The sequence below is a fragment of the Ochotona princeps genome, chromosome 17 (genome assembly GCF_030435755.1).
Source record: "Ochotona princeps isolate mOchPri1 chromosome 17, mOchPri1.hap1, whole genome shotgun sequence".
Lineage (NCBI taxonomy): Eukaryota > Metazoa > Chordata > Mammalia > Lagomorpha > Ochotonidae > Ochotona > Ochotona princeps.
In genome coordinates, this window is record NC_080848.1 from 1351755 (window position 1) to 1375544 (window position 23790).

The 23790-nt window shown below is 63.5% G+C and overlaps 1 protein-coding gene across 1 annotated transcript; it reads right to left on the reverse strand.

Moving 5' to 3' along the window:
- Positions 1-1337: 1337 nt before the first annotated feature.
- Positions 1338-18779, reverse strand: CCDC40 (coiled-coil domain containing 40). Its single transcript, XM_058675652.1, has 18 exons — positions 18465-18779; positions 17180-17267; positions 15552-15703; positions 14939-15022; positions 14635-14854; positions 11885-12042; positions 11658-11780; positions 10459-10580; positions 8330-8573; positions 7809-7991; positions 7072-7317; positions 5806-6019; positions 5555-5724; positions 5336-5427; positions 4399-4519; positions 3565-3753; positions 2544-2702; positions 1338-1627 (listed from the first exon to the last, which is right to left on the reverse strand). The coding sequence occupies exons 1-18, from the start codon at positions 18684-18686 to the stop codon at positions 1379-1381; spliced, it is 3036 nt and encodes a 1011-aa protein (XP_058531635.1). The 5' UTR covers positions 18687-18779; the 3' UTR covers positions 1338-1378.
- Between the last annotated feature and the right edge of the window lie 5011 nt (positions 18780-23790).

Genomic DNA, 23790 nt, shown 5'->3' on the forward strand with positions numbered 1-23790 from the left:
TGCCACTCACACGGACTGGGGAGAGCCAGCTGCAGCACCCCCACAGCGGCGTGGGGCAGAAGGGGCATCCAGGCCCCACCACCTCTGTCTCAGCTGTGCAGGCCTGCAGCTCCCGCCAACCCTGACCAGCTGCTGACCAGGCAGGCCCCCTCCACACGCCACCCTCAAGGGCACCGGTCACTCCCTGGCGGCTTGGGTAGTTCTCTAGAGCCGACCACTTCACCATAAGCCAGGTACAGCCTCAAGCCCCTGCAGGGACCACCCCTCCTGGGGGGACACGTCTCCTGCCCAGCCTTCCACTCCTGGGGCAACCGGGGCACAGGGCAAGGCCAGGCGGCTGGCCCAGACATGGCAGGCACCTCAGGCACCCGTGACTCAGCCGCCCAGCACACACCCCAGGGCCCAGGCGCCCGGGCCACCTGTGCTCACCGCCCGCTGCTGTAACGGCAGGCTCGCGCCTCCCGGGGGCCCTTCTGGAAGGCCGAGGGTGCAGCGCAGCCTCGGGCCCAGGGCTCCGGCGGGGCGGTTAGCGCCGGGCAGCCCGCGGCCGCCTCCGGGCTCGGACTTGACCAAAAAGGAGGCAGAGCGGAGCAGAGGCGGGGCGGTCCCGCCGGGGCGCAGGGGCGTGTGCGGAGGCCCGCGCCCCGGGCTCACTGTCCGCGCCCGTCCCGCCCCGCGCGGCCCCGCTCCCAGTCGCTTCACCTAACGCTCCGCACGGAGGACGACGACTGCGGCCACCGTAGCCACCGCGGCCACCGCGGCCACCCGCCGTCAGGCCCGCCGCCTCAGGCTGCGCGCACGCGCGGCCGTGCTCAGGCAGCCTGTCACGTGGTGTGGCCGCCCGCGCAGGCGCCCGAGGCGCGACTGAGGGTGCCCCTGGTGGGGGGACCCCAGGGTGCCGGCAGCCTTCTTTTGCATTCAACACACTCGCTTGCCGCCTATTGGGAAAGAGCCTTTATTGTGCCACAGCCGGGTTGTGGGCTTGTGTTTCCGCAGGGGCCAGAGTGGGGGCTGTGGTTGGAGGGAGAGGGCTCCTGGGGGTCTCCACCCCACCCCCCTAGGCCCTGAGCTGCCCTGCCAGCCCTGCCTGGAGACTGGGGGTGGCCAGGGGGTCTTCCTCCCTTGGGGTCCCCCTACCACGTTGTGGATGGGTTCTGGGCACAGTCAGCCTGTGACCCCCTCAAACCCAACTCCTGGGGGGTCCCGTCTGCTCTGTCTGGGCCAGTGGGGCTTTGCTAAAGGAAGGAAGGGTCGTCAGTGGCCAGCAAGGGCAGTGGGCGCCCAGGGTCTCACACTGCAAACTAAGGCGGACTCCAGCGCTGAGCCCCGGGCCGTGCTGTGGTGAAGAGCAGGTGGGCTGGTTCTGTCCGGCCGCAGCCTAGGTGGGCCCCAGGGACCGGAGCTGGCTGGAGACCTTCTGGCTGACCTTGTGCAGGGCCTCCTGGAACTGAGGGAACTCGGACTGCACGTGGGCCAGCACGGTGGCCAGCTGGGCCAGCCGGTCATCCAGGCGCCGGCGCTCCAGCTGCAAGGCCGATGGGGAGCGGCACAGGAACATGTACCGCCCATCCTTCACGGCCTGCAGGTGCTTGAGGCGCGTCTGCAGCGCCACGATGTCCAGCAGGTTCTGGGCAGGAGGAGAGACCCCTGTCAGCCACACACAGGCCTGGAGGCACCTGCTGGCCTCCTCACAGAGAGCCTGTTGCGGGGCGCGGCTGGAGGCCTCCTACGGGTCCTTCCACCCTGTGTATGCCAGGCCCTGCACCACCAGCTGCCCCCGCTCGCCCTGTCTGGTCTGGCTGGAGCCTCTGGGGGAGCTTCCAGGCACACACCACCACAGGCAGCGGCCCCGTCTCCCTCCCACCCAACTTAGCAGGAAGAGCTGCTGCAGCCCGTCTCCTCAGCCCAGCTCAGCCCTGGGGGACCCCCTCACAGCCCCCTGCTCCCGGCCCTGGATGCCCTTGGACGGGTCCCCAGCTCAGCCCTGGGGCACCCCCTCACAGCCCCCTGCTCCCGGCCCTGGATGCCCTTGGACGGGTCCCCAGCTCAGCCCTGGGGGACCCCCTCGCAGCCCCCTGCTCCCGGCCCTGGATGCCCTTGGAGGGGTCCCCAGCTCAGCCCTGGGGCACCCCCTCGCAGCCCCCTGCTCCCGGCCCTGGATGCCCTTGGAGGGGTCCCCAGCTCAGCCCTGGGGCACCCCCTCGCAGCCCCCTGCTCCCGGCCCTGGATGCCCTTGGAGGGTCCCCAGCTCAGCCCTGGGGCACCCCCTTGCAGCCCCCTGCTCCCGGCCCTGGATGCCCTTGGAGGGGTCCTCAGCCTCCTCCACATGTGAACTCAACATCTGTTGTTTCTGACCCTCCCACTGTGCACCCTGAGGTCTTTCTCCTTGGGGTCTCTCCTGGGGACACCCCCCAATCTGGTCAGCATGGGCTCCAGGTGGGGGGCAATGGTCTCTACTCTGTTCTGTGGCCCCAGTGCCCAGTGTGTAATGGGGCTTAAGGAGTCGCTGAGTCATTGGACTGCGAGGGCCCTGGCGTGCGCACCTGTCTCTTGAGGACCGTGAGCGCCTCTTGGTCAGCCTCGAGCATGTCCAGCTCAGCCTGCATGGTGGACAGCCGCTGCTGCTTCTCCAGGAGCGAGCTGCTTAGCTGCTTCTGCGTGTCCTCCAGCTCCAGGATGGTGTTGCTGCACTCCTCAGAGGCCTGGGGGGAGGGAACGACGCGGGCCTAGGGCACGCTCACACACACTGCAGAGGGGTGTGACCATGCTGACCTAGGGCACGCTCACACACACTGCAGAGGGGTGTGACCACACGGGCCTAGGGCACGCTCACACACCCTGGGGTGGAGGTGGGACCATACTGCCCTAGGGCAGCTCACGTGTGCTGTAGAGGGGCCTAGGGCACGCTCACGCACACTGGGGGCGGGACCATTCACCCCACGCTCACACGTACTGAGGAGGGGGCAGGCCAAGCAATGAGGTGAGGTCTGAGCCAAGACAGGAAATGGCGGGAGGCTAGAGACTTTGTCGTCATTGGGGCTAACAGATCCGTCCCTAGCATCCACCCACCTCCATGGCTTAGTCAGCTGGGAAGCCACGTCTCAAAAGGACCCTGAGGCCTGGGGGCCACACAGCCTGTGTACACGTGTGCATGTGTTTGTGGTCCTAACTGCCTTCATTCTCTCCCAGACGGGGACGCACAGGCTGGCAAAGGCTCGGTCCCCTGCTCAAGGCTGAGGGCCAACCTCGGAGAGAGCAGTCTAGAGCCTGGCAGAGGGCTCCAGGGGCAGCGCTGGCCCATCCCCACTCAGGGCAGAGAGGCCTTGTGGACAGGGCACAGCTGCCCTCAGCCTCCATGCAGTCCCAGGCTGCACACAGGGCAAGACCCGAGCAGGTGGCCGCCCTCACAGCCACGGCCCATGGAGGGCTCAGCAGCGTCCACTGACACCTGTCGCCCTGGTCCAATGGCTGTCTGAGTTTGCTACACCACTTCGTGGCCCCCTCTGCCTGGAGCTGCGTGAGGCCCCCTGAAGGACACCCCCTTCCCGGGTGGTTGTCCCCCACCTTGTGCGTGTCCCTGATCTTGCGGCGCAGCTCCACCTGCCGGTGGTGGAAGTCGGTGCGGGTGAGCAGCTTGTTGTCGGCCTTGGCCTGGCTCTCCCCGCGGGTGTTGATGGTCTCTCTGTGGCTCACGGCCGCCTCCATGGCGTGGATCATCTTCTCTTGCTGTTTCAGCAGCTGCCCGAGCCGGACCTACGGTAGGGGACATGGGCTGGGCTGGTGCTCCCGCTGACCTGCCCACTGCAACTGCCTGGGACCCTGGGGCTCACAGGGTGTGGACAGCATGGGCACAGCACACGGCTAGTGGGGGCTGGGAAGAGGGGGTGACATGTGGAGCTGAGGGCAGCCCTGGAGCAGGCATGAGCCCTGACGGAAGTGGGCGGCATTGGCTCAGAGCTGGAGTCTGGCTGGGGGTTGTGTCAAGGCCAATATCTGAGCCGGGACAAGTGTGCTGTGGCCTCAGAGGACGGTGACGCCGAGGGCCTGTCCCCTGGGGCTGGCAGCTGACTGTAGGGGTACGAGGACAACTTTCAGTGTTGGCTCTGGTGGACATGTGCCCGGGTCAGAACCCCCCCAAGGCACACATCTCAGCCATACCTCAGGACAAGTGATTGGACAGGGAACCTTGCTGACGCTCGCCTGGCAACCACCAGAGCTGTCAGTGTGGCGGGGAGCCACTGGTGAGGACCCTTTGCGACAGTCCCTGCCCAGCTCTGCGACTGTCCAGAGGTTGCTTTCTGACCCAGGGATCCCTCCACTGGGAGTCCAACAGGCTGATGGAGGAGGGGGGTTCCTGGGCAGTCCCCAGCATCCCCAGCAGCCTGAGGGCATCCTCACCTTCATGCGATGGATCTCCGCCTTCATGGCGCACATCTCTGTCTGACCCATCTCTGAGTCCACTGAGGCACGCATCTCTCGGGCCAGCTGGATTCTCTTCTCCCAGACCATGATCTGATGTCTGCAGGGGCAGGAGGGGCAACACCAGGGCTGGAGAAACCAGGGGCTTGGGTGCTGCGGGCAGCGAGCACCTGCTTGGAGGCCTTGGCACAGGGGCAGGTGATGTGGGCAGCACAGCATTCCATATGGTCACCAGTTCCAGTCCCAGCTGCTCCACTTATGATCCAGTTCCTTGCTAATGGCCCGGGAAAGCAGGCCAGGTAGCCCCAGTGCTTGGGCCCCTGCCCTCATGTGGGGGACCTGGAAGAAGCTCCTGGCTCTTGGCTCCTGGCTTCAGGCTAGCTCAGAACCAGCTGCTGTAGCCATTTGGGGAGTGAACCAGCAGATGGAAGACCTCTCTATAACTCTGATTTGCACAACACAAAATAAATCTTAGAGCACAAGAAGTCAAAACTGAACGCTTTGTGTCCACCCCCATGGGGAGGCCTCTGGCCTTGGGCCGCGCAGTGAGGAGCTGGGGGTAGACACGAGTGTGTGACCAGGAGAGCAGACAGGTCAGACATTACTGACAGAGGGCGGCTGGCTGGAACAGAGCAACAGGGGCTCTGGGCATCACCACGACTCGTGTCCTCCACGGGCACAGGGCCCTGGTGGCTTTGTGCATGATTCTCTCCAACTGCTGGGAATGGCCAGCGCCCACACCGTGCACCTGGGGACCCCACCTCCATCAGAGAGAAAGAGAGGCATGTCCACAGATGGCCTCTGTCCACATGGAAGTCACACTGCCTCCGGCATCTGAATCCTGCAGCCAAGGGCTCCCAGGTGGTTTCCGAGGACCTCCCCCAGCACCCAAGGGTGCCCTAGGCCCAGGACTCACTCGGCCTCCACCAGGTCCCTCAGGATGGCCGCCTTCTCCTCGGTGAGCTGGCTCAGCTTCTCCTGCAACTCGATGGTCTCACGCTCCAAGTCCTGTGGGGGCAGGGAGAGCTGTGTGTGTGTGTGTGTGTGTGTGTGTGTGTGTGTGTGTGCATGCAGTGGTGCTCCGGACCGCACGTGAGGACCCAGGGTGTGTCACGGCCGCAGCCGGGCGCCTGACCTTGAGCTCGCGCACGAACTCGTTCTGAGCCACCAGGTTGCCGTGCTGCAGCTCCTCCGAGCTGCTGCGGTTCTGGCTGCTTAGCACGTTGAGCTTCTTCAGGTCGTGGTCCAGGTCCCGCAGGTGGCGCTCTATCTGCTTCTGCTCCTTCTTCTCCTGGTCAATCTTGCCTGGGCAGGGTGGGGCATGTGGGCACAGCGGCCAGGGCTCGGCCCGCCCCGCCCCCGGGCCCGCCCCGCCCCCGGGCTCACTCTCTGTGCGCAGCTTCTTCTGCTCTAGGATGCGCATCTCCTTCTTGAACGTGTCCAGCAATCCCAGCTGCTCCTCGCGCTCCTGCGTGGCCTTCACCATCTCCTGCTGCAGCCGCAGCCACGTGCCCTGGGCCTGCACCAGCTGGGCTCCCTGCTCCTCCAGCAGCTTCCTCAGCCTCTTCAGCTCCAGCTCCAGGGGCCCCATTTCTTCCCCCTGAGGGAGTCGTGGCCGACTGGATGGCAGAGCCGAGCCTCTGGCCGCTCGGAGGAACCCCTGACCCCTCCCCCAGTGGGGCTGCCAGCCTGCTGGCCCGCTCGGGCTCCGGAAGCTGCCTTTGACACCAGCCTAACCGGGGCTGCCCCATGCTGCACCTGCAGAGGGCTCCTCGGCTGACTGACAGGTGCCAGAGGATGTTGCGCCACCCCCAGTGCCCACACTTGTCTCACCAGGGGAGTGGCACACCACACCAAATTCAAATAATCAAAACCCAATAAAACCAAGAGGGCTGTGTGCTTGAGAGGATGCCAAGGAACGCACACTGTGCCAGAAACCAAGAGAAAGGTCTCACTCACACTCACACACACACACACACACACACACACACACACACGACCACGCAGGGCAACGCCATACCAACAGATCCTGCGGGGCCCTGAAGCTGGGCTCCAAGCATTGCCCCCCGACCCTCCCTGCTTGTGAAGTGGGCATGACAAGCAGTGGAGGGGCACTGGACAAGGATGCGCTAGTGGGCTCTTCCCTCACCCAGGGCTCCTCCCCTTCTGACAGGGCTCCTTCCCTGCCCAGGGCTCCTCCCCCTCCGACAGGCCTCCTCCCCTTCTGACAGGGCTCCTTCCCCTCTGACAGGGCTCCTCCCCCTCTGACAGGGCTCCTCCCCCTCCGACAGGGCTCCTCCCCTTCTGACAGGGCTCCTCCCCCTCTGACAGGGCTCCTCCCCCTCCGACAGGGGGAATTCCTCCCCTTCTGACAGGGCTCCTTCCCTGCCCAGGGCTCCTCCCCCTCTGACAGGGCTCCTCCCCTTCTGACAGGGCTCCTCCCCCTCTGACAGGGCTCCTCCCCCTCCGACAGGGCTCCTCCCCTTCTGACAGGGCCCCCCCTCTGACAGGGCCCCTCCCCCTCCGACAGGGCTCCTCCCCTTCAGACAGGGCTCCTCCTCCTCTGACAGGGCTCCTCCCCCTCTGACAGGGCTCCTCCCCCTCTGACAGGGCTCCTCCCCTTCCCGCCCAGCCCCTGCCCTGCCCCCTCACCCCTAGCTCCGACACGGTCTGCTCCAGCTGCTTGTTGAAGAAGTTGATGAGGCCCTGCTTCCTCTCGATCAGAATGGTGCGCCGGGAGATCTCATTCTCGCTGTTGGTGATGAGCTCATTCAGCTTCTTCACCTCCTTGTCCAGCTCGGCCAGCGCCTTGCGGTGCGAGTCCAGCCTGCAACTGGTGTTGGTGACGTCCAGAGTGGTCTGGGCGATGTCCCCGTCGATTTTGGAGAGATGTGTCACCTGCGGCCGGCAGGGGACATGGGTGTGAGTTCTGGACTCTGGTCCCGGGCCCTGCTGCCCTCCCTCCGCATCCCGGCTCTGTCCACGCTCTGTCCCGGCCCCCAGCCCAGTGGGCCTTCCTTGGAAAACTCCAGAGGGCGTGTCTGTTGACCCAGTTCTCTGCTGGACACTTGCGGCAGTACAGGTGTGACCTGTGGGCATCTGGCAAGGGCCAGGGCACCTGGGACCTGCCAGGCCGTGCCACTGCTTCCCACTCGGCCCCTCTCAGCTTCCCCAACACCTGCTTCTACTGCCTGGCAGCCTAGCTCCCTTCCCAGCAAAGCACGGGCAGGGTGCCCCACCCCAGCCTCATCATGTCAGCCAGGATGCTCCAGGAGTCTTGGCCGGGTCCAGCCCTGTGTCCTGCGTGTCCTTGGCACAATCTGGGGGATGTGTATGTGTCGGCGTGTCTGAGTGCATATGTGTGTCTCTGTGTGTGCGTGTGTCCCCACCATGTTGGTCCTCTCCTTCTGCAGGCGCCGCAGGAGCTGGCTGAAGTACTTGGTCATCTTGTTGGAGGTCATGTGCTCCTGCAGCTTCTCCAGGATGGAGGCGTCCAGGCTGCGCTTCAGCTCCAGCTCTTGCCGGACGCCCAGGCGCACAGCCTGCAGCTCCTCCATGACCGCCGAGTGCTCCTGGCACGGGAGAGTGGGGAGGGGAGGCCAGGTGAGTTTGGTGGGCCCTGGTCTCAGCCATGGCCAAGGGTCAGATAGGTGGTGCTGTGGGCTGGCCCCAGTCTCGGCCAAGGCCGTGGGTGAGCTATAGTGCTCTGGGTTGGCTACGGGTGAGCTGGGCAGCACTGCAGACTGGCCCCGGTCTCAGCCATGGCCATGACCGTGGGTGAGCTGCAGTGCTCTGGGCTGGCCACAGGTGAGCCGGGCAGTGCTGTGGGCTGGCCCCAGTCTTGGCCACAGATCAGCTGGGCTGCGCTGCGGGGTGGCTCTGGTCTCGAGCATGGCTTGGGGAGGCACACCTGGTGGCCCTTGGCCAGGGCGTCCTCCGTGTCCTGCAGGGTGAGCCTGTAGGTGTTGAATTCACTGTGCAGGGCCTCCTGCCTGCCCAGGCACTGCGCCGTGAGCTTCTGCATCAGGCTGGCCTCCGTCTCCACGCGCGTCAGGATGCGGGCCAGCTTCTCATTCCGCTCCTCCTCCTGGACAATGGACTTCTTGTAGGCCTCCACCTCACCGTCCACCGACTTGGCATGGTGCTGGCACTCCCTGCGGAGATTGGTGCGATGGCCAAGCCAGTGAGGTGCCCGTAGCATGGCTAGCCTGCAGCTGCACCTCCCGCCCTGACACTCGGACGATGCTCACGCCCGGAGGCCACTCATGGGCCACCAGCCGGGAGCTGCTGGTTCACCCTAGCCATCCAGTTCCTCAGGCACAGACAGAACCACCGCCTGCCAAGCTCCCAGATGGCACAGACATGGCTATGCCCAGGGCGGGGGTCCCAGCTTGTCCTACAGCTCATGGCTGGGGACCCTAAACTCAGGCCACTCCCTTACATAGCTTGTCCCAGGTGGGCAGTGGACTACGGTCCCCCCGGCATGGGGCCACCTGCCACAGGGACACATCACACCCCAGAACACAGACACAGGACAGTGGCGTCCCATGGGGGACACTCTCCCCGGCCTGGTGCACTCTCAGGGCCCTCTCCCTGCAGACAGCGTCTCCGCCTCTCCACACGTCCTCAGACACTGACCAGCCCCACCGGGCCCTCCCAGGAAACTGCTGTGTGTGTGTCTGTAGTCTTTGCGGGCACGGTGTGTGCACACGGGCGTGTAGTGTGGGCATGTGGGTACTCGTCTGCACATCGGACGGCTATTCTGGACATGTATGTTCACACATGCGTGCATGTGCTCACAGGTGTGGCTACACACGCATGCACACATATGAGTGAACGCATGTGTGTAAGTGTGCAGGTCTAGGTAGAGGCGTATGTGTGCACGTGTGTGCATGTCTGCGCATGCATCCATGGATGTGTGTTCTTGTATGTGCGTGTGGTGGCCCAACATCTCCTGTTCTGTCTCCTGGCTTTTGGTCAGCCGTGGGGATCTCAGTTCCACCAAGATGCATCCTTGTAGGCACGGTGCGGTCAGGGGCCGAGGCGCGCGGTGCGGTCAGGGGCCGAGGCGAGGCGCGCGGTGCGGTCAGGGGCCGAGGCGAGGCGCGCGGTGCGGTCAGGGGCCGAGGCGCGCGGTGCGGTCAGGGGCCCGGTTGCACCGGCTTCCCCTGAGACTCCTTCATAGCACAGCCCACTCCTGAACACGGGCAGGTCAATCAGGTCCACAGGACCCCAGACCTAGCTGAGCCTTTGCCAGTCCCCGGGAGCAGCTCAGCCTAGTCCCTGCGTTGTTGTTGCATCTTAATTCTGCTCAAAGTCAAGCAGCATTCTGCGTATACGCATTCTGAGAAGCAGGATGCCTGGCTGCCTCTGCGACTCACCTGTGTGTGCAACTGTCTGTGTGTGGGGGGCATTCCTGGGGTCCCACAAGCAGGGATGTGGCTGCTACAGTCCCTGGAACCCAGGCAGCCCACGCTCAGTGGGTGCAGCCACGCACACCAGAAACCAGCCTGCGACTTGGCTGCTTGGCCACCTGTGAGGGGCTGACCAGGAAGAGCTGGGGCCCTGGGGGACCAGGACACTAGCTGAGTGGCAGAGGAGCCAGCTCACCAAGGACAAGTTGGAAAGGGCCGCGGGGTACGTCCAGTGGAGAAGTGAGGGCAGGGGCTTGCCACCCCCAGAGGAAGGGAGAAAGCCCCCAAGACACACCCGGCTCTGGCACAGGAGGCTTGACTAGGAAATCTCTGAGATCCTGGACACCACAGGGAGCCTTGGGGTGGAGCCGGGAAGTGCCAGCTGCAGGGCCCTGGGGGTTCCCTTTGTCCCTGGCGCTCACACAGAGAGGCTGGGAGTGTCCTGCCCTCTCCATCCTCCTTGTTCCTGCATCCTCCCAGCATCACTCCAAGCCCAGTCCTTTGGACCCTGCACCAAGGCCCCTTGTCCAGCTCAGTGACCCCACCCACATGCAGGCTCCACCCACACAAGTCCCAGGCCCCGCCCTCACACCAGCCCCACCCACAGCGAGCCCCACTTCCACACCTGAGTGCTTCCAGGATGGCCCGGTGCTCCTCATCACGGTGCCGCATGCTCACCAGGCTGCTGGCCCACTGCCGTAGGATGCGCTTCTTCTCCAGGTTGATGGTCTCAATCTCCATGGAGGCCTGCGGCCGAGGGCCGGGTCACAGCGCCTGTCCGGCCGTCCCAGCCCCAAGCACGCCCAGCTCCCCAGTTCAGCAGAACTCTAACCCCAACTCGGCAGGAATGTCAACCTTTGAACCACTGTCCCCAGCTGGGGAGCTGGGGCACCGCTGGTCTGGCCAGACCCCAGGATCCTGTGGTGTGCATTCAGGGAGTGAGCTAGCAGATCGAAGCTCTCTCACTCTGTCTGCCTCTGACTCAAATCTTTCTAAACGAATGCAAAATGAAAATACCGCTAACTCTGACTCTGCATTGTCTGCTGTAAGTTAGCCCACTGTGAGCAGGCTGTGCCTGAGGACGCTCTGCACTGCGGGGCTGCTGTCTGCGTCTCTTCCCTTGAGACAAAGGCCTCACTGTAATGTCCCAGGAGGTAAGAGGGGCCTTGGCTGAATGAAGGCACCTTGACAGGTGATGGGCAGAAGGAGGCCAGGGCAAGGGCTCTGCCAGCCACCCAGCAGGTCTGGCACGGGGTGGCCGGGCTTCTGGGTGCTGGTGTGCAGGTGGAACCACTGGGCTGATCCAGGGAGGTGTGGGCTGTCCTTCCCGGGCTAGCAAGTGCACAGTGCCCTCCTGCCCCAGGCTGGACTGACTGGCAGTCATACTTGCACCCTGCCTGATGTCTCCTGTCCACCCGTGTGGCCAGCTGTGACCAGCTCCACAGTCCTTCCAGCACTGTTCCCAGGCCCTGACTGTCGCTGGGAGCTAGAACCCAAGTGTCCCGTGTCCTGATGCCCACCTGAATGCCCTGGCCACTGCGGCGTGGCCCAGATGCTCTCTGTCGCCTGCTGAACCTACTCCTCAGAGGCTGCCTGCCCCTCTTGGCTCACTGACTACAGGCCCAGTGGGGGACCGTTCCCCTCCCACCCACTGGTCCCGGCAATGCAGGCAGGGTTGGCCCTTGGCACTCCCTCCAGCTGCTCTGAGACTGCCCCAGAAACTGTGCCCTCCCCAGCACGCGGCCAGCTAGCCTGGTGTTCTTGGAGGCTCCAGCACTGACGTTGGCTGACAGCCGGGCACTTGGGGGTGGGCACGGCTCTCACCTTGCTCACTGCACTCCGCAGCACCCGGGTGTCCTCTGCCTGGGCAGCATACTGAGCCTCGAATAGGGCAATGTTCTCTTCCAGCTGCTTGGCCCGCGTGGTGAGCTGGTCCACGAACAGGTCCTGGAGGCCAGAGGTGAGGATAGGGCCAGGGCCGCAGGAGTGACGGCTGGCAGCCCAGCCCAGGCCCAGCAGCGAGCAGGGCACACGCACCGCACCCACCGCACCTGCTTCTTCTTCTCCATTTCTGCCCGCATCCTCTCTGTCTCTGCCTTCTTCACCACCTGTTTCATCACGCAAATGTCATCCCGCACGTCCTGGTCGATGTTCTGCATGTAGAACAGGTGCAGGGCCAGCTTCTCCATCTCCGTCTGGAGGGCCGTCACTGGCGAGAGGAGAGAGGCCACTCCAGCTCCACCCGGTGGCTGGCAGCCCCTCTGCCATGCCAGCGAGGACAGGTGTACTGCCAGGGAGCTGGAGAGCCTCCCCAGCCCCTCGCCCTGGTAGTCTAGTCTGTCTCAGTCGAGAGCCAGGACACAAGTGTGTGGCCGCCATGCCCACAGCACCCTGCCAGGGCACACATCAGACCCGGGAGGGGAGCCATCGTGGGAGGCTCCGGAACTCCTGAGTGTGGCTGGCTCAGCCACCTGGTGGCCCTGTGCTGCCCAGGCCAAGGCACACGCGGGCTGGACAGCCAAGACAGCACCATTCACTCCGATTCAGACATGGGCTGTTGTCCTCACGCTGTCAGCAGAGACCAGTCCTCAAGGGGCTGACTGGATGAGACCCACACGAGGCTGTGACGGCTGGCGTGAACGGAGTGTACTCACGCTGTGGGGCACCCCTGCTTCAGAGGCCAGGCCCTGTAGGAAGCCCAGGAGGCCAGGGCCCAGGCCAACTCTGACCCTAGCAAGCATTCTGGGATTTAAGTCGGTGCCATGGCACAACATGCTAAAGCTCAGCCTGCAGTGCTGGCATCCCACATGGGCACAGGTTCAAGTCCCGGCTGTTCCACTTCTGATCCAGCTCCCTGCTTAGGGCCTGGGAAAGCAGCAGAGGATGGCCCAAGGCCTTGGGATCCTGCCACCTGCGTGGGAGGCCTTGGTGGAGTTCTAGTTTCCTGGTTCGGGTCTGGCTCAGCCTTGGCTGTTGTGGGAACTTGAGAGTGAAACAGCAGGTGACAGTTCTCTCTCTGTAACAATAAAAGCACGGCAGGCCTTCCAGGGATTCCTAAATTCGGGGGACACGCACTCTGGGACCGGACACTCTTCTGCTCCCGCAACCTCATGCTGTGCTGGATGCCAGCAATGTCCCTCACTGTCCTCCTTCTTCAAAGCCTTTTCGGGATCCCTGCCAGGGACTGCCCAGCGCAGGTCAGGCCCAGCATGCCGGGGGACGGGGGCACTCTTCTCACTGGATCTGAAACCTTGCCGGCCAGCATGGTCCAGAGCCAACACCAAGGCCGGGGTGGGAGGCACGGCGCCCAAGCAGGGCGAGCACCATGAATGGGCTTCCTAAGGACCCATTTTGGCTGACAGACACCAACACGCATAGAAGCGAGCCCATATGGGTGTCCAGCTCCTGGCTGACCTGTGCCACCCTGTGCTTCCTCCCTCCAGTCCTGGGGACCCCCGGGAGGACACACAGGCACGGGTGAGGACCCCAGCAGGTGCACCCACCGCCTGCGCCCCGGCTTCCCCCAACCCCCTGGCCAGGACCTCCAGGGTGCAGGTGGCAGCCGGGCGGCAGCTGCTTCTTCCCCCTGGTGAATCTCAGCGGCCTCACCAGGCCTTCCTCCAAGGCAGGGGTGCTGTGACGGCCTGCTGCTGTTCTGTGCCTTTGGGGTGCAGAATGGACACCTTGGCGGCATTCAGCCAAATGCCTTTTTTCCTTTAATGTATGAACACAACACGTTCACTAGCAAACTTTCCCAATGCAGGTCTTTGCGAGTTCCAGAGCAAATCCTCCTTGGCTGAGTCCGTTGCCAGCCCTCAGCCGCTGACCCCGCACTCAGGTCAGTCCCCGCACTGCCGGGATTGGGGTGTGGCATATCATGGCTCCCCTTAGCTTTGGCGGCAAGCACCAGGCCAGCACCCAAGGGCCTGGGGAGGGTCTCCCACAGGTCCTGGACCCTCAAGCACTGGGAACAGTACTCTGAGTTCCTGCAGGACACCTCGTGCTGGGCTTCCTGCCCACAGCATTCATCTTGCAGGGACCATGCTCACAGGTCCAATCTAAGATTCGTCTGAACACTTGCCCCTTTCCCTGAAGCTGTTGGCTCCACCCGCTGCTCCCTCCGCACTGTCTGAGCTGGGCCTGGGTCAGGATGTTTGCCCTCCGGCATCTCGTCCACGGGGTCTGCATATGAGGGCCCAGGGCTGGCTGGGCTTCTCCTGGCTTCCGGATGAGGCTGAAGCTGCGGGTGTTCTTAAGGGCCCAGACTCCGAACCTCATCTCGGCCGTGTGCGCCCCATGGTCGGGGGTGCCCAGGGCGGCTGACACTCCTGGCAGGGCCTAGGAGGCCCGGAAGCGTCTGAGTCCTTCACCAGGGGCAAGGGCAGTTTCAGTCGGTTCGTCCTTTTTCCGCATTTTCTGTTAATTCAGGGTTCACCGGGGGCGGCTGCCGGTTAACATCCCCCTTCCTCAGCCCCAGAACCCTCTCCTGCCCTCGGAGTGCACCAAGGCCGCTAGCACCAGGACCCTATTCCACCGCCGGCGCCAACCAGCTGTGGTCCAAGACCCCGGTCTCCCTGTGCCCCGAGGCCGCCGGGTTCACCTTCCTCCGCAGCTGGCGACTCAGGCGGGCACGGCCCGCTTCCCGCCTATATGCCAGCACGGTTCCCACATGTGCACGCTCCGTTCCCGCCTCCCGACCCGGGCGTCTGGGTCTCCTTCGGCCACCCAGAGCGCTGCGGGGACGCTCCCGGGGTACGCGCGCGCATGCGCAGTCCCTGGGGGGCGCGCGCGGCCGCCTTACGCTTCTTGCGCTCCTGGCCGGCAGTCGCGCAGGTCCGCGCGTAGAGTGCGCGTGCGTCCTGCAGCTCCTCCTCCTTCTGGCGCCGGGCGCACGCGACCAGCGAGTAGCGGTCGTGGCTCTTCTCCAGCTGTGTCTGCAGGCGCGCCAGGTGCTGCTGCACGCGGTACAGGTTCACGCCCAGCTCCTGCCTCTGTGCGCGGCTCTGCTTGTTGGCCACGTCCTGTGGTGGCGGGAGGGAGAAGCGGCGGTCATGGGGAGGGGAGCGGGTGCGGGGTGGGGGTGGGCTGGACACGCACGTACGCACCAGCTCCTTCAGGTCGAGTTTCAGCTTCTCGATCTGCCGGTTGAGGTAGCTCTTCAGGGCGCTCTGGAATCTCGTCATCAGGGGCTAGGGCGGTGGGAGAGCCACGGGCCACCGTTGCCATGTGCGCTCAGCCCAGGCCCCGCCGGTGTGGCAGGGGCAGAGGCCGCCTCCCTGCGGGCCGCCCGCTTCTGCCTTAGGGTCTTTCTTGGGACGCCTCAGTTAGGGGCACCTGTGGTCCCGTCCCAGGCACTCCAGGACCAGGTGGGGGCTGGTAGCGCGTGGAAGCTGGGCTTGTGACACGCATGAGTGAAGTGAGTGTCTAGGGAGCTCCCTAGGCCCCCGCCCCCGCCTCCTCCCAGGGCGTAGGTGGGGTTGCTGGACCATGACAGATTGTGGCTTTGTGTGTGCGCTGTGGGATGGACAGCAGCTCCTGTCTGGCAGTGGCTCTCCATGGGAAGGGCGTGACTTTGCCCACACCCCCTGCCTCAACCCACTCCAGGAGTGACTGGGCTCCACATGGCCCTGGTGCCAGGAGGGACTGCCCCCTTTCCCCCAGTGGTGCTGTGGAGGGGGGGCCCAGCCGAAGCACCCCCCCACCCCCAGCACTCCTTACGTGGTTTGGATCCAAAACCACCAGCTGAGTTCTGTCACCATCAGCCTCGCCACTGCTGTGCGACTCGGCTCTGTCCCCCGAGGCCCCTTCCTCTGAGGGTGGCTGTTGGATCCTGTCCAGAAAGCTGCCCAGGGGCACCTCTGGAGACACCCCTGGGGCAGGGTCAGCAGAGAGAGTGGGCATCAGTGGGCAGAGCCAACTCCACGGCCACGCGGCGCAGCCAGCCAGTGCAGGGCTGGGCAATGTCTGGCAGGAGTTTGCGCGGCTCCATCTGCCCCATCTCCAGAGGGGCACTTGCTGGTATGCAAAATGGATGGCAAGGAGGACCCTACTGATGGGCTAGCTCTGGCAGTTCAGTTAATATATTCTTTACTTTTTAAAAAAAATATATATATATATACACACACATATATATATATATATATATTATTTTCATTGGAAAGTCAGACATACAGAGAGAAGAGGAGAGACAGAGAGGAAGATTTTCTGCCCAATGATTCACTCCCCAAGCAGCTGCAATGGCTAGAGCTGAGCTGATCCAAAGCCAGGAGCCTCTTCCGGGTCTCCCACTCAGGTGCAGGGTCCCAAGGCTTTGGGCTGTCCTCAACTGCTTTCCCAGGCCACAAGCAGGGAGCTGGATGGGAAGTGGGGCAGCCGGGATTAGAACTGGCGCCCCTATGGGATCTCAGCACATGCAAAGCGAGGACTTTAGCTGCTAGGCTACTGCACCGGGCCCTTTATTTTGTACTTTTAAGACAGTATCCATTTCAAAGACAAAGTGACAGAGAATGGGAGAGAGAGAGAGAGAGAGAGCGTCCATCTACTGGTTCACTCCCTACATGGCTCCAACAGCCAGGCTTGAGCCAGGCTGAAGCCAGGAGCCAGGAACTATATCCAGCTTTCCCACGAGGTGGCAGGGGCCCAAGGACTTGGGCCATCAATGCTGCCTGTCAAGTGCACCGGCAGGTTGCTGGACCTGATGTGGAACAGCTGAGCCTTGAACCAGAGCCCTTGACTCCCCTGCCGCGGCCATGTGGGGAGTGAACCAGCAGGCGGAAGAGCCCTCTGCCTCTTTGTGACTCTGCCCTTTGACACACAAATAAACCTTTGTTAATTAAAACAATGGAAGCCAGATGGTAAGACTGGGTGCAGCCTTTGTGAACAGGTGGGAGAAACGCTGTTCTGTTTGGTTCTTGCTGGGTCGGCCAGCGGCTGTTCTCGCTTTGTTTGGGACCCACACGAGGGTCTGTGAGCTGGGTTTTCGGGCGCCTGTACCTCAGGCTGCCTTTCCATGTCCCAAGGAGACAGAATAAGACAGCCGTGCCCCGACAGCCTTTGAGACCAGTGGGCAGGCGTCTCCGGCCAGGAGTCTGTCGGCACGGGCGGGGCGCAGCTAGGAGCCGCGGCTTTGGATCCACTCGGCCATTCACTCGGTTGCCTAGCAACTCTCCAGGCTCCTGTCTGTGACAGGGAAGGGGGTCCCCACACTGGCAGGCCTGAGCTCCATCAGGGTTCTCCCTCACTGTCAACCGTGCTCAAGCTCTCCAGGATGTGAGGTGACCCTGTGATGGTGAGGGGGCGGCCCTCCCGTGCCCGGAAGTGCAAGGGGCTTCTGAGCCTGGCCGTACCTGGCTCCTCTGTGCCCGGCCTGCCCAGGTCCGAGGACACGATGCTGCTCTCCCGGCTCAGCCGGAGGTCCATCCACCGGGGGCCGTCCTGCAGCACAAACAAGGGACACTGAGCTGATGGGGCTGCAGTGGGCCCTGGGCGCCCCTCCATAAGAGCCCACTGGCAAAGACTCACACGGCTGTCCACTCGCCTTGTACAGCTGCCCTTCCCCCCAGAGGTCCTGGGGGCCTCAGCCCCCTGACACACTTGCTGACCACACCCGTGTGCGTGGTGAGGCAAATACGGGGCTCAAGTCCTTGGTGCCAGGCTGGTTCCCCATCATTCCAAGTTGCTACTCACTGGGTGATGTTCAACCAGTAGCCACACACAGACAAAGCTTCCCAAGTCTGCTTCCCTCTGGGACAGAGCTCGTGTCCCTGGGGCAGAGGGCCCCTTCTGGGTGGTGCAGGGGTGTGTTCCAGGACACGGAGGGCCCAGCATTGCCCCACTGGCCCTCCTCCAGGGGTCCCCCACTGGAGCCTTGTCCTGCAGGAACCCCTGGCAAAGCTAGGCTAGGAGATTGGCTATAACAGCAAAGTGAGCTCGAGGCTGGGGGAGCAGACAGGGGGCTGGAAGGGTCGCGGTTCTCTGCCTTGCGGCCATCCCAGGAACATGGGACACTGAGCCTGTCCCTGTCGACAGGGAGGCCGTGGCTGGTCAGCGGCTCTTTTCCAGAGCCCCAAGGTTCCCAGAGTGAGATGGGCCCAGAACCTGCTCTGAGTTGGACAGCTTCTCCCAGACAGCAAAGACCTCGAGGAGGGAGCGTGCGCCTGTAGACTCCTGGCCAACTATAGGCCCTTCTCGCTCCAATTTTGGGATTATTGTGGATTCAAATGGAAAAAAAAATGAGGAAAAGTCCCACATGTTTTGTTCTATTTCATTGTTTCCTTCACTTTTATAATTGTTGGAAACATTTAAAATTTTTTAGAATTTTTAGAAAATTTTTAGAACCAGTGGGTGGAAGAGCCACCAGGCAGTTGGACGGTGAGGCATGGAGTCATCCCGGACCACGGTTCTGGCCTTCAGTGGCCTTGTGTGATCACTGGCCCCCATCCTGCCCGACGCCACTCTGGAAGGCTGGGACCCCAGTGGCCATGGACATCACCAAACTCACAGACGCTGATGCAAGCCTCCCCGGCCTCTCGCTATGGACCTTGTCCCTCCACCTGAGGGGGAGCCCCGAAGCTCGGAAAACTCTCACCCCGACCACAGGCCGGCAGCAGGAGCGGCGCCACTCAAACTCACCGGCCTGCTGACCACAGGCTCCGATGACGCGCGGCCCATGGCTTGCTGGGGCAGCTCCATGGGGAGACTGCTCGGTGTCTGCGGCTCCGAGGGACCCTCCAGGTCGGCCTCCCTGCCCGTGCCCTGGGCCAGCTCCGGGGGGCCCACGTCGTCCTGGAGACTGGTGTCTGAGAAGGCTGTGTCCACAGAGCTGACCTGCCCCTCTGGGGACTGTGCTTCCATGTCGGAAAAGAATTCTTCCTCCGACTCCCACTCCCTGTCCAGGCGGGCCTTCCAGTCCTCGGGACCTTGGCTGCCCTCCTCCGCGCCTTCATACTCCTCTGTGCCTTCATACTCCTCCGCCTCTGCGCCTGCACCCCCTGCCGCGCCTTCCTCTTCTTGAGGGCCTCCATCGCCCTCCGCGCCTCCATCGCCCTCAGCGCCTCCATCGCCCTCCAGGCCTCCATCGCCCTCCACGCCTCCATGGTCCTCCGCGCCTCCATGGTCCTCCGCACCTCCATCGCCCTCCAGGCCTCCATCGCCCTCCACGCCTCCATGGTCCTCCGCGCCTCCATCGCCCTCAGCGCCTCCATCGTCCTCCAGGTCTCCATCACCCTCCGCACCTCCATCGCCCTCAGCACCTCCATCTCTCTCGGCTTCTGCATCCCTCACAGCTTCTCCATCCTCCTCGCCTTCCCCCTCGCCCTCAGAAGGCTGGATGGCACCTCCAGCACCCGCGTCAGTCCAGTCGCTGCTCCCGGGCGGTGATCTCTGTAACAGTGTGGCAGGGAGCAAACTAGGAGGACCACAGCCAGCCAGCTCTCCATAGCAAACCCGCCGGCACATGCCTGGGCCTCCCGCCCTGCCTCTCCCACACACCCTGTTTCTCAGACATTTGAACCCCCCAGCCCCAGTCCAGCCCTCTCCCCAGGAGCTTTACCGGAGGGCCGTCTTGGCTCCCTGCTGTGTCCTCCTCTGCCGGTGGCCCGCCCTCGGGCTGGGACCTGGTTGGTTGCAAGGGAACACCTTGGGCAGTTCCTGGGGACAGCTTTCCTCCTGGGTGTCTGCCTCCCCCTCCAGGCTGTTGGCCAGCCAGGATGTTGTCCTGTTTGTCCCTGACTCCGGGTCCTGTCTGCTGGGTTGGAGAGGTGTCGCCGAGGGAGAGGACACCCCTGATGAGGATCGGCCAGCAAGGTGGGACAGCAGGGGAAACCGCCACCTTGGGATTCCAGCATCCCTCGTGGCTGCCTGTTCAGGTCTGGCCTGCTCCATTTCCCATCCAGCTCCCTGCTAATGTGCCTGGGAAGGCAGTGGAGGATAGTCCCAGTTCTTGGGTCTCTGCCACCCATGTGGGAGACCCGGAAGAAGCCCCTGGCTCCTGGGTTTGGCCTGGCCCAGCCCTGGCTGTTGGGGCCATCTGCGAAGTGAACCCGCAGACGGAAGATCTCTAACTCTGCCTTTCAAATGAACAAATCTGTTTCAGTGCTCACCCCGACACAGCCTGTAACACAGAGAAAGCCAGGATGAACTTGGGAATAGCAGATCGGGACTGCCCGAACCTTGCCTGTGCCTCTGCACCCAGGCACCTCACACTGGTGCTCAGACCACACCCACTGCCCCCTGTGGGCCTTGCCTGGCCCATGGCAGTGCCAGCACAGGGAGGTGCAGAAAGGTGGACTTCTTCCTGGGTGCCCAGGCAGCCGTCACCCCATCTGGGAGGCGACCTGAGAAGGACACTCATTTGTGTCCTGGGGGAACTGGGTGGTCCCCGCTGGTCCCTCAGTGGGGGCAGAGGGACCTGCTGGGGTTTCTAGAGCGGTCTCCTGCCAGGCCAGGGTAAGGAGGGAGGACAAAGGAGCAGGAAGTGAGGGGGAAGGTGGGAGCCCAGCAAGTGGGGATACCCGGAGGCTGAGGGCATGGCCACCCTTCCTTCTTGTATTTCATTTCCCTGTCCCTATGCTCCTTGAGTCACTGTTCCCTGCTCCATACCCCTCGTCCCATCTGCCTTTACCCCTCTCCCCGCGGCCTCTCTCCTCTGCTTACCCGTCGGTTGGGTCGCCCGGCTCCGCCATCACCCGTTGCTAGGAGACACCGTCAACACGCACGGGTCGGGATGCGCGCTGCGCCGTGTGCGCGCCCCCGAACGCTCGCGTCTGAACGTGCAAGAGGGTGCAAGCGCCAGTCTGGATTTTCTGGTCGCCGGGAACTCCTCCCTGTGCGTCCCCGCACCTGGGACCGGCTCTGCCCGGGGCCGCAGTCCGGGTAGGGGTACTGGGGCTGGGACGCCTGCAGGTTCCCGCTTCCACCCGCGTCTCCAGCTCTGGGCGCCCCTTCCGCATGGGTCCTGCGAGGAATCCCCTGCCGAGGGGGGCGCCCGGGACCCTCTGGTGGGTGTGCGTCCCTCCCACTTGGAAACCCAGTATGCGCACGGGGCGGCGGGCATCGGACGGGCTCAGTGCCCCCTGCGACAGCCACGGATTCGGGGAGCAGCCCAGGTGCCGAGGGGCGCGGGTGGGCACTGTGGGTGCGGCCGAGGGGCTGGGGGCGCGGTCCGGCGTTGGGGGGCGGTCCGGAGGCTGGACCTCGCCACTCGTCTCCGCCCATCTCCGCCCCTCTCCGCCCCTCTCCGCCTCACTGGCAGCTGCGGCGACAGTGGCGGTTCCGGGCCCAGCGCACAGCAAGTCCGGCCCCCGCGGCGGGACCGGGTGGGTGTCTGGTCGGCGGGGGTCCCTGGGGCGGGGGACCGCGGCTCCTGGGAGCCGGCCGGCGCTCTGCCTGCGGAGCCGGTGGGGTGTGGGGTTGCCCGCCTGTGGCCGTGGGGCCGGGAGGGGCCTGGCCGGCTGCAGCCCCCGGGTGCGCGTGAGCTGGGCGCTCTGCGTAGCCCCAGATGGGAGCGGGGAGCCGGGGGTTTCCCTGGGCAGTGGGTACGGGTCCGAGCGCGGTGGGCCTGGTGCGAGCGGGCTCGGCCCCCACGTGGCTGGCGCTGTGGCCCAGGGACTTGTGACCTTTGTCTGGCGGGCGCCGAGCAGGGGAAGGGGATCTGGTGCAGTGTGAGCCTCGTGCCCCCAAGTGCGCCCTCCCCGCGGCATGCCCGTGGCGTGCGTGGCCTGCAGTTGCTGCGCGTGCGGTGCGTGAGAGCCACGCATCGGGAACTCATTGCCTTATGGGCTGACTCCGCCTTGAGAGAATAATAAGGCTATATGTGTGTGTGTGTGTGTGTGTGTGTTTGTGTTGTGTGCGAAAGGGCAGTCGACTTGAGATGGCTAAAAATAACCCGAGGAACCCTGCCAGGAAGCGGTGAAGCTTGAAGCTTGTGTTTTTGTGGCCGCGGACCTGGCACTGGGGAGACGGTGGAGAGGCCAGTGTCGGTTTGTTCCAGCCAGGCATGCACTGTCCCTGCCTTGTCTAGGGCCCTCGCGTGCCGAATGTGGGTTATGTGCCCATTTTTCTTTTTAGGTGAAATGTTTGTGGTGATTGGGTAAGAAAGTTCTTTTTTTGAACATGTGAAAGATAGAGGTAACAGAAGGAGAGAAACAAATTGAGATGGGGGGTGAGGGGGAGGGAGGGAGAGAGATATCTTCCTCCTGTTGATTCACACCCCAAATGATTGCAGTGGCTGAAGCTGGGCCAGGCTGAAGCCAGAAGCCAGAAGCCCCATCCCGGTCTCCCGTGGGGAGAGGGATTCCGTCACTTGGGCCATTCTCTGCTGCTTCTCTCTGCCCATCAGCAGGGAGGTGGATGGGAAGAGGAGCAGCTGGGACTCGAACCAGAGCTCCCGTATGAGGTGCTGGCTTTGCAAGTGGCAGCTGAGGTGCTGTGCCGCCACATGAGCCTCAGGAGCACTCTCGCCGATCGAGGGACTGTGGCAGCTCTGTCAGGCATGGGTGTGTTCTGCCCACAAAGTAAGCCCCGGGGTCTGGGATTCCATCCTGTCCATCCTGTCCAGGACACAAGCGGGGAGCATCTGGGGTACCAACGGGAGCCCGTCTGGGATCCTGGAGCATGCAAGGCGCAGACTTTAGCCATTGAGCCACCGTGCTGGGCTCAACACCCATCTCTTACACAGCTTTCGGTTTGTGCCAGCTCCCTGTAGAGTGAGGTTGGTTATGGATCTGGGCTGGGCACTTGGTGCAGGTGGATGCAGGTTGTATCGTTGCACCATCCACTGTTTGTTTCATTTGTATCTCGTGTGTGTCAAGCTCTCAACCACAGCACTTGGAGAGAAAAGGCGGCCTCTTCCTCCTCCTCCCTCCCCGAAGTACCTACAAGTGGTTCTTTTGTTCCCTGTAATTTTTCTACATTATTTATTGGGGGGAGAGAGATCCAGAGAGCATTCCCCCATGCCAGTCCAACCCCGCCGCATGCCAGTGATGGCTGAAGCTTGCCTGGTCAGGGAGCTTGGTGTGGGTCTCTTCGCAAGCGGTGTGGAGGCCCCAGCTCCAGGGACCTGAACGCTGCCAGCTAGGGTGTACGTCCGCGAGAAGCTGGACTCAGAGAGCCGTGGCTTGGCCATGGTGCCAAATGCCCAGTGTCGTGGTGGCTTTTTTAAAGCTGATTTTATGGGCCTCTCTCAATCCGTGTGCCTTTGGGATACCTGGCTCAGGTATCTAATAAACCTGCTTTTATGAACCGTCTGGTCTGAAGTGTGTCGTTCCCTGCCTCCTGGGAGCCCAGCGGGCTTGGGGCGCCCGGAAGACCCTGTGCTTGGTTTCCACCCGATGCAGCTCCTGCTGTGGGGACAACACAAAGAAAGGGTTGGAAGGCAGCCCGTCCTGCTGTCCAGCAGGGAGGCTGAGCCCTGGGCGGGCCATGAGCTCCTCTGTGGTCCCCTCTGGGCTGGCCCCATCTGGCCCTTGTCCCTCAAGTGCTGTGCTCTTGTACCTACTGGCCTGGCCCCTGGGTTTGCTATGGGCTGTGTGACCCTGGGCCATGACCCACATGGGGTCCGTGGGCTGCCATGTGGGGTGTCACCATGTGATTCCCTGGCCCCTACTCTCGGTGCCGTGGTGGGTGTGCATTGAGGAAGGCAGCCATATGAGCCATGGGCAGGGCCCATGCTGGGTTCTTGCCTGGAGTTGATCTTTCTTGGTCTTGGCCCCAGCTCAACTCTGAGTCTCATTTCCTCTCTCAGGCCCGACTTCCTTGGTTAGGGCCGGGAGGGAGCCGTTTCAGCCAATCAGACCTGGGAGAGTCCCCGCTAAGCCACCAGGTTTCCCAGCGCTTGCCCTGCTGGCCGTCCTGCCCACCCCCAGCTGCCGCAGGCCCCAGGGCTGCGGGCATGAAGGCCCAGGGCCTTGGCTTCCTTATGCTGTCCTCATGGCCTCACTGAGGCCATTTCTGGGTGGGC

What these genes read in the sequence shown, in the direction of transcription:
- CCDC40 (XM_058675652.1), bottom strand. Translation starts at nt 18,686, where the DNA reads ATGGAAGCACAGTCCCCAGAGGGGCAGGTCAGCTCTGTGGACACAGCC. An exon ending in AGCCTGTGGTCAGCAGGCCG is followed by an intron (nt 17,268 to 18,464) that starts GTGAGTTTGAGT and finishes TTTGTGCTGCAG; the next exon opens with GACGGCCCCCGGTGGATGGA. An exon ending in TCACGGTCCTCAAGAGACAG is followed by an intron (nt 1,628 to 2,543) that starts GTGCGCACGCCA and finishes CCTCCTGCCCAG; the next exon opens with AACCTGCTGGACATCGTGGC.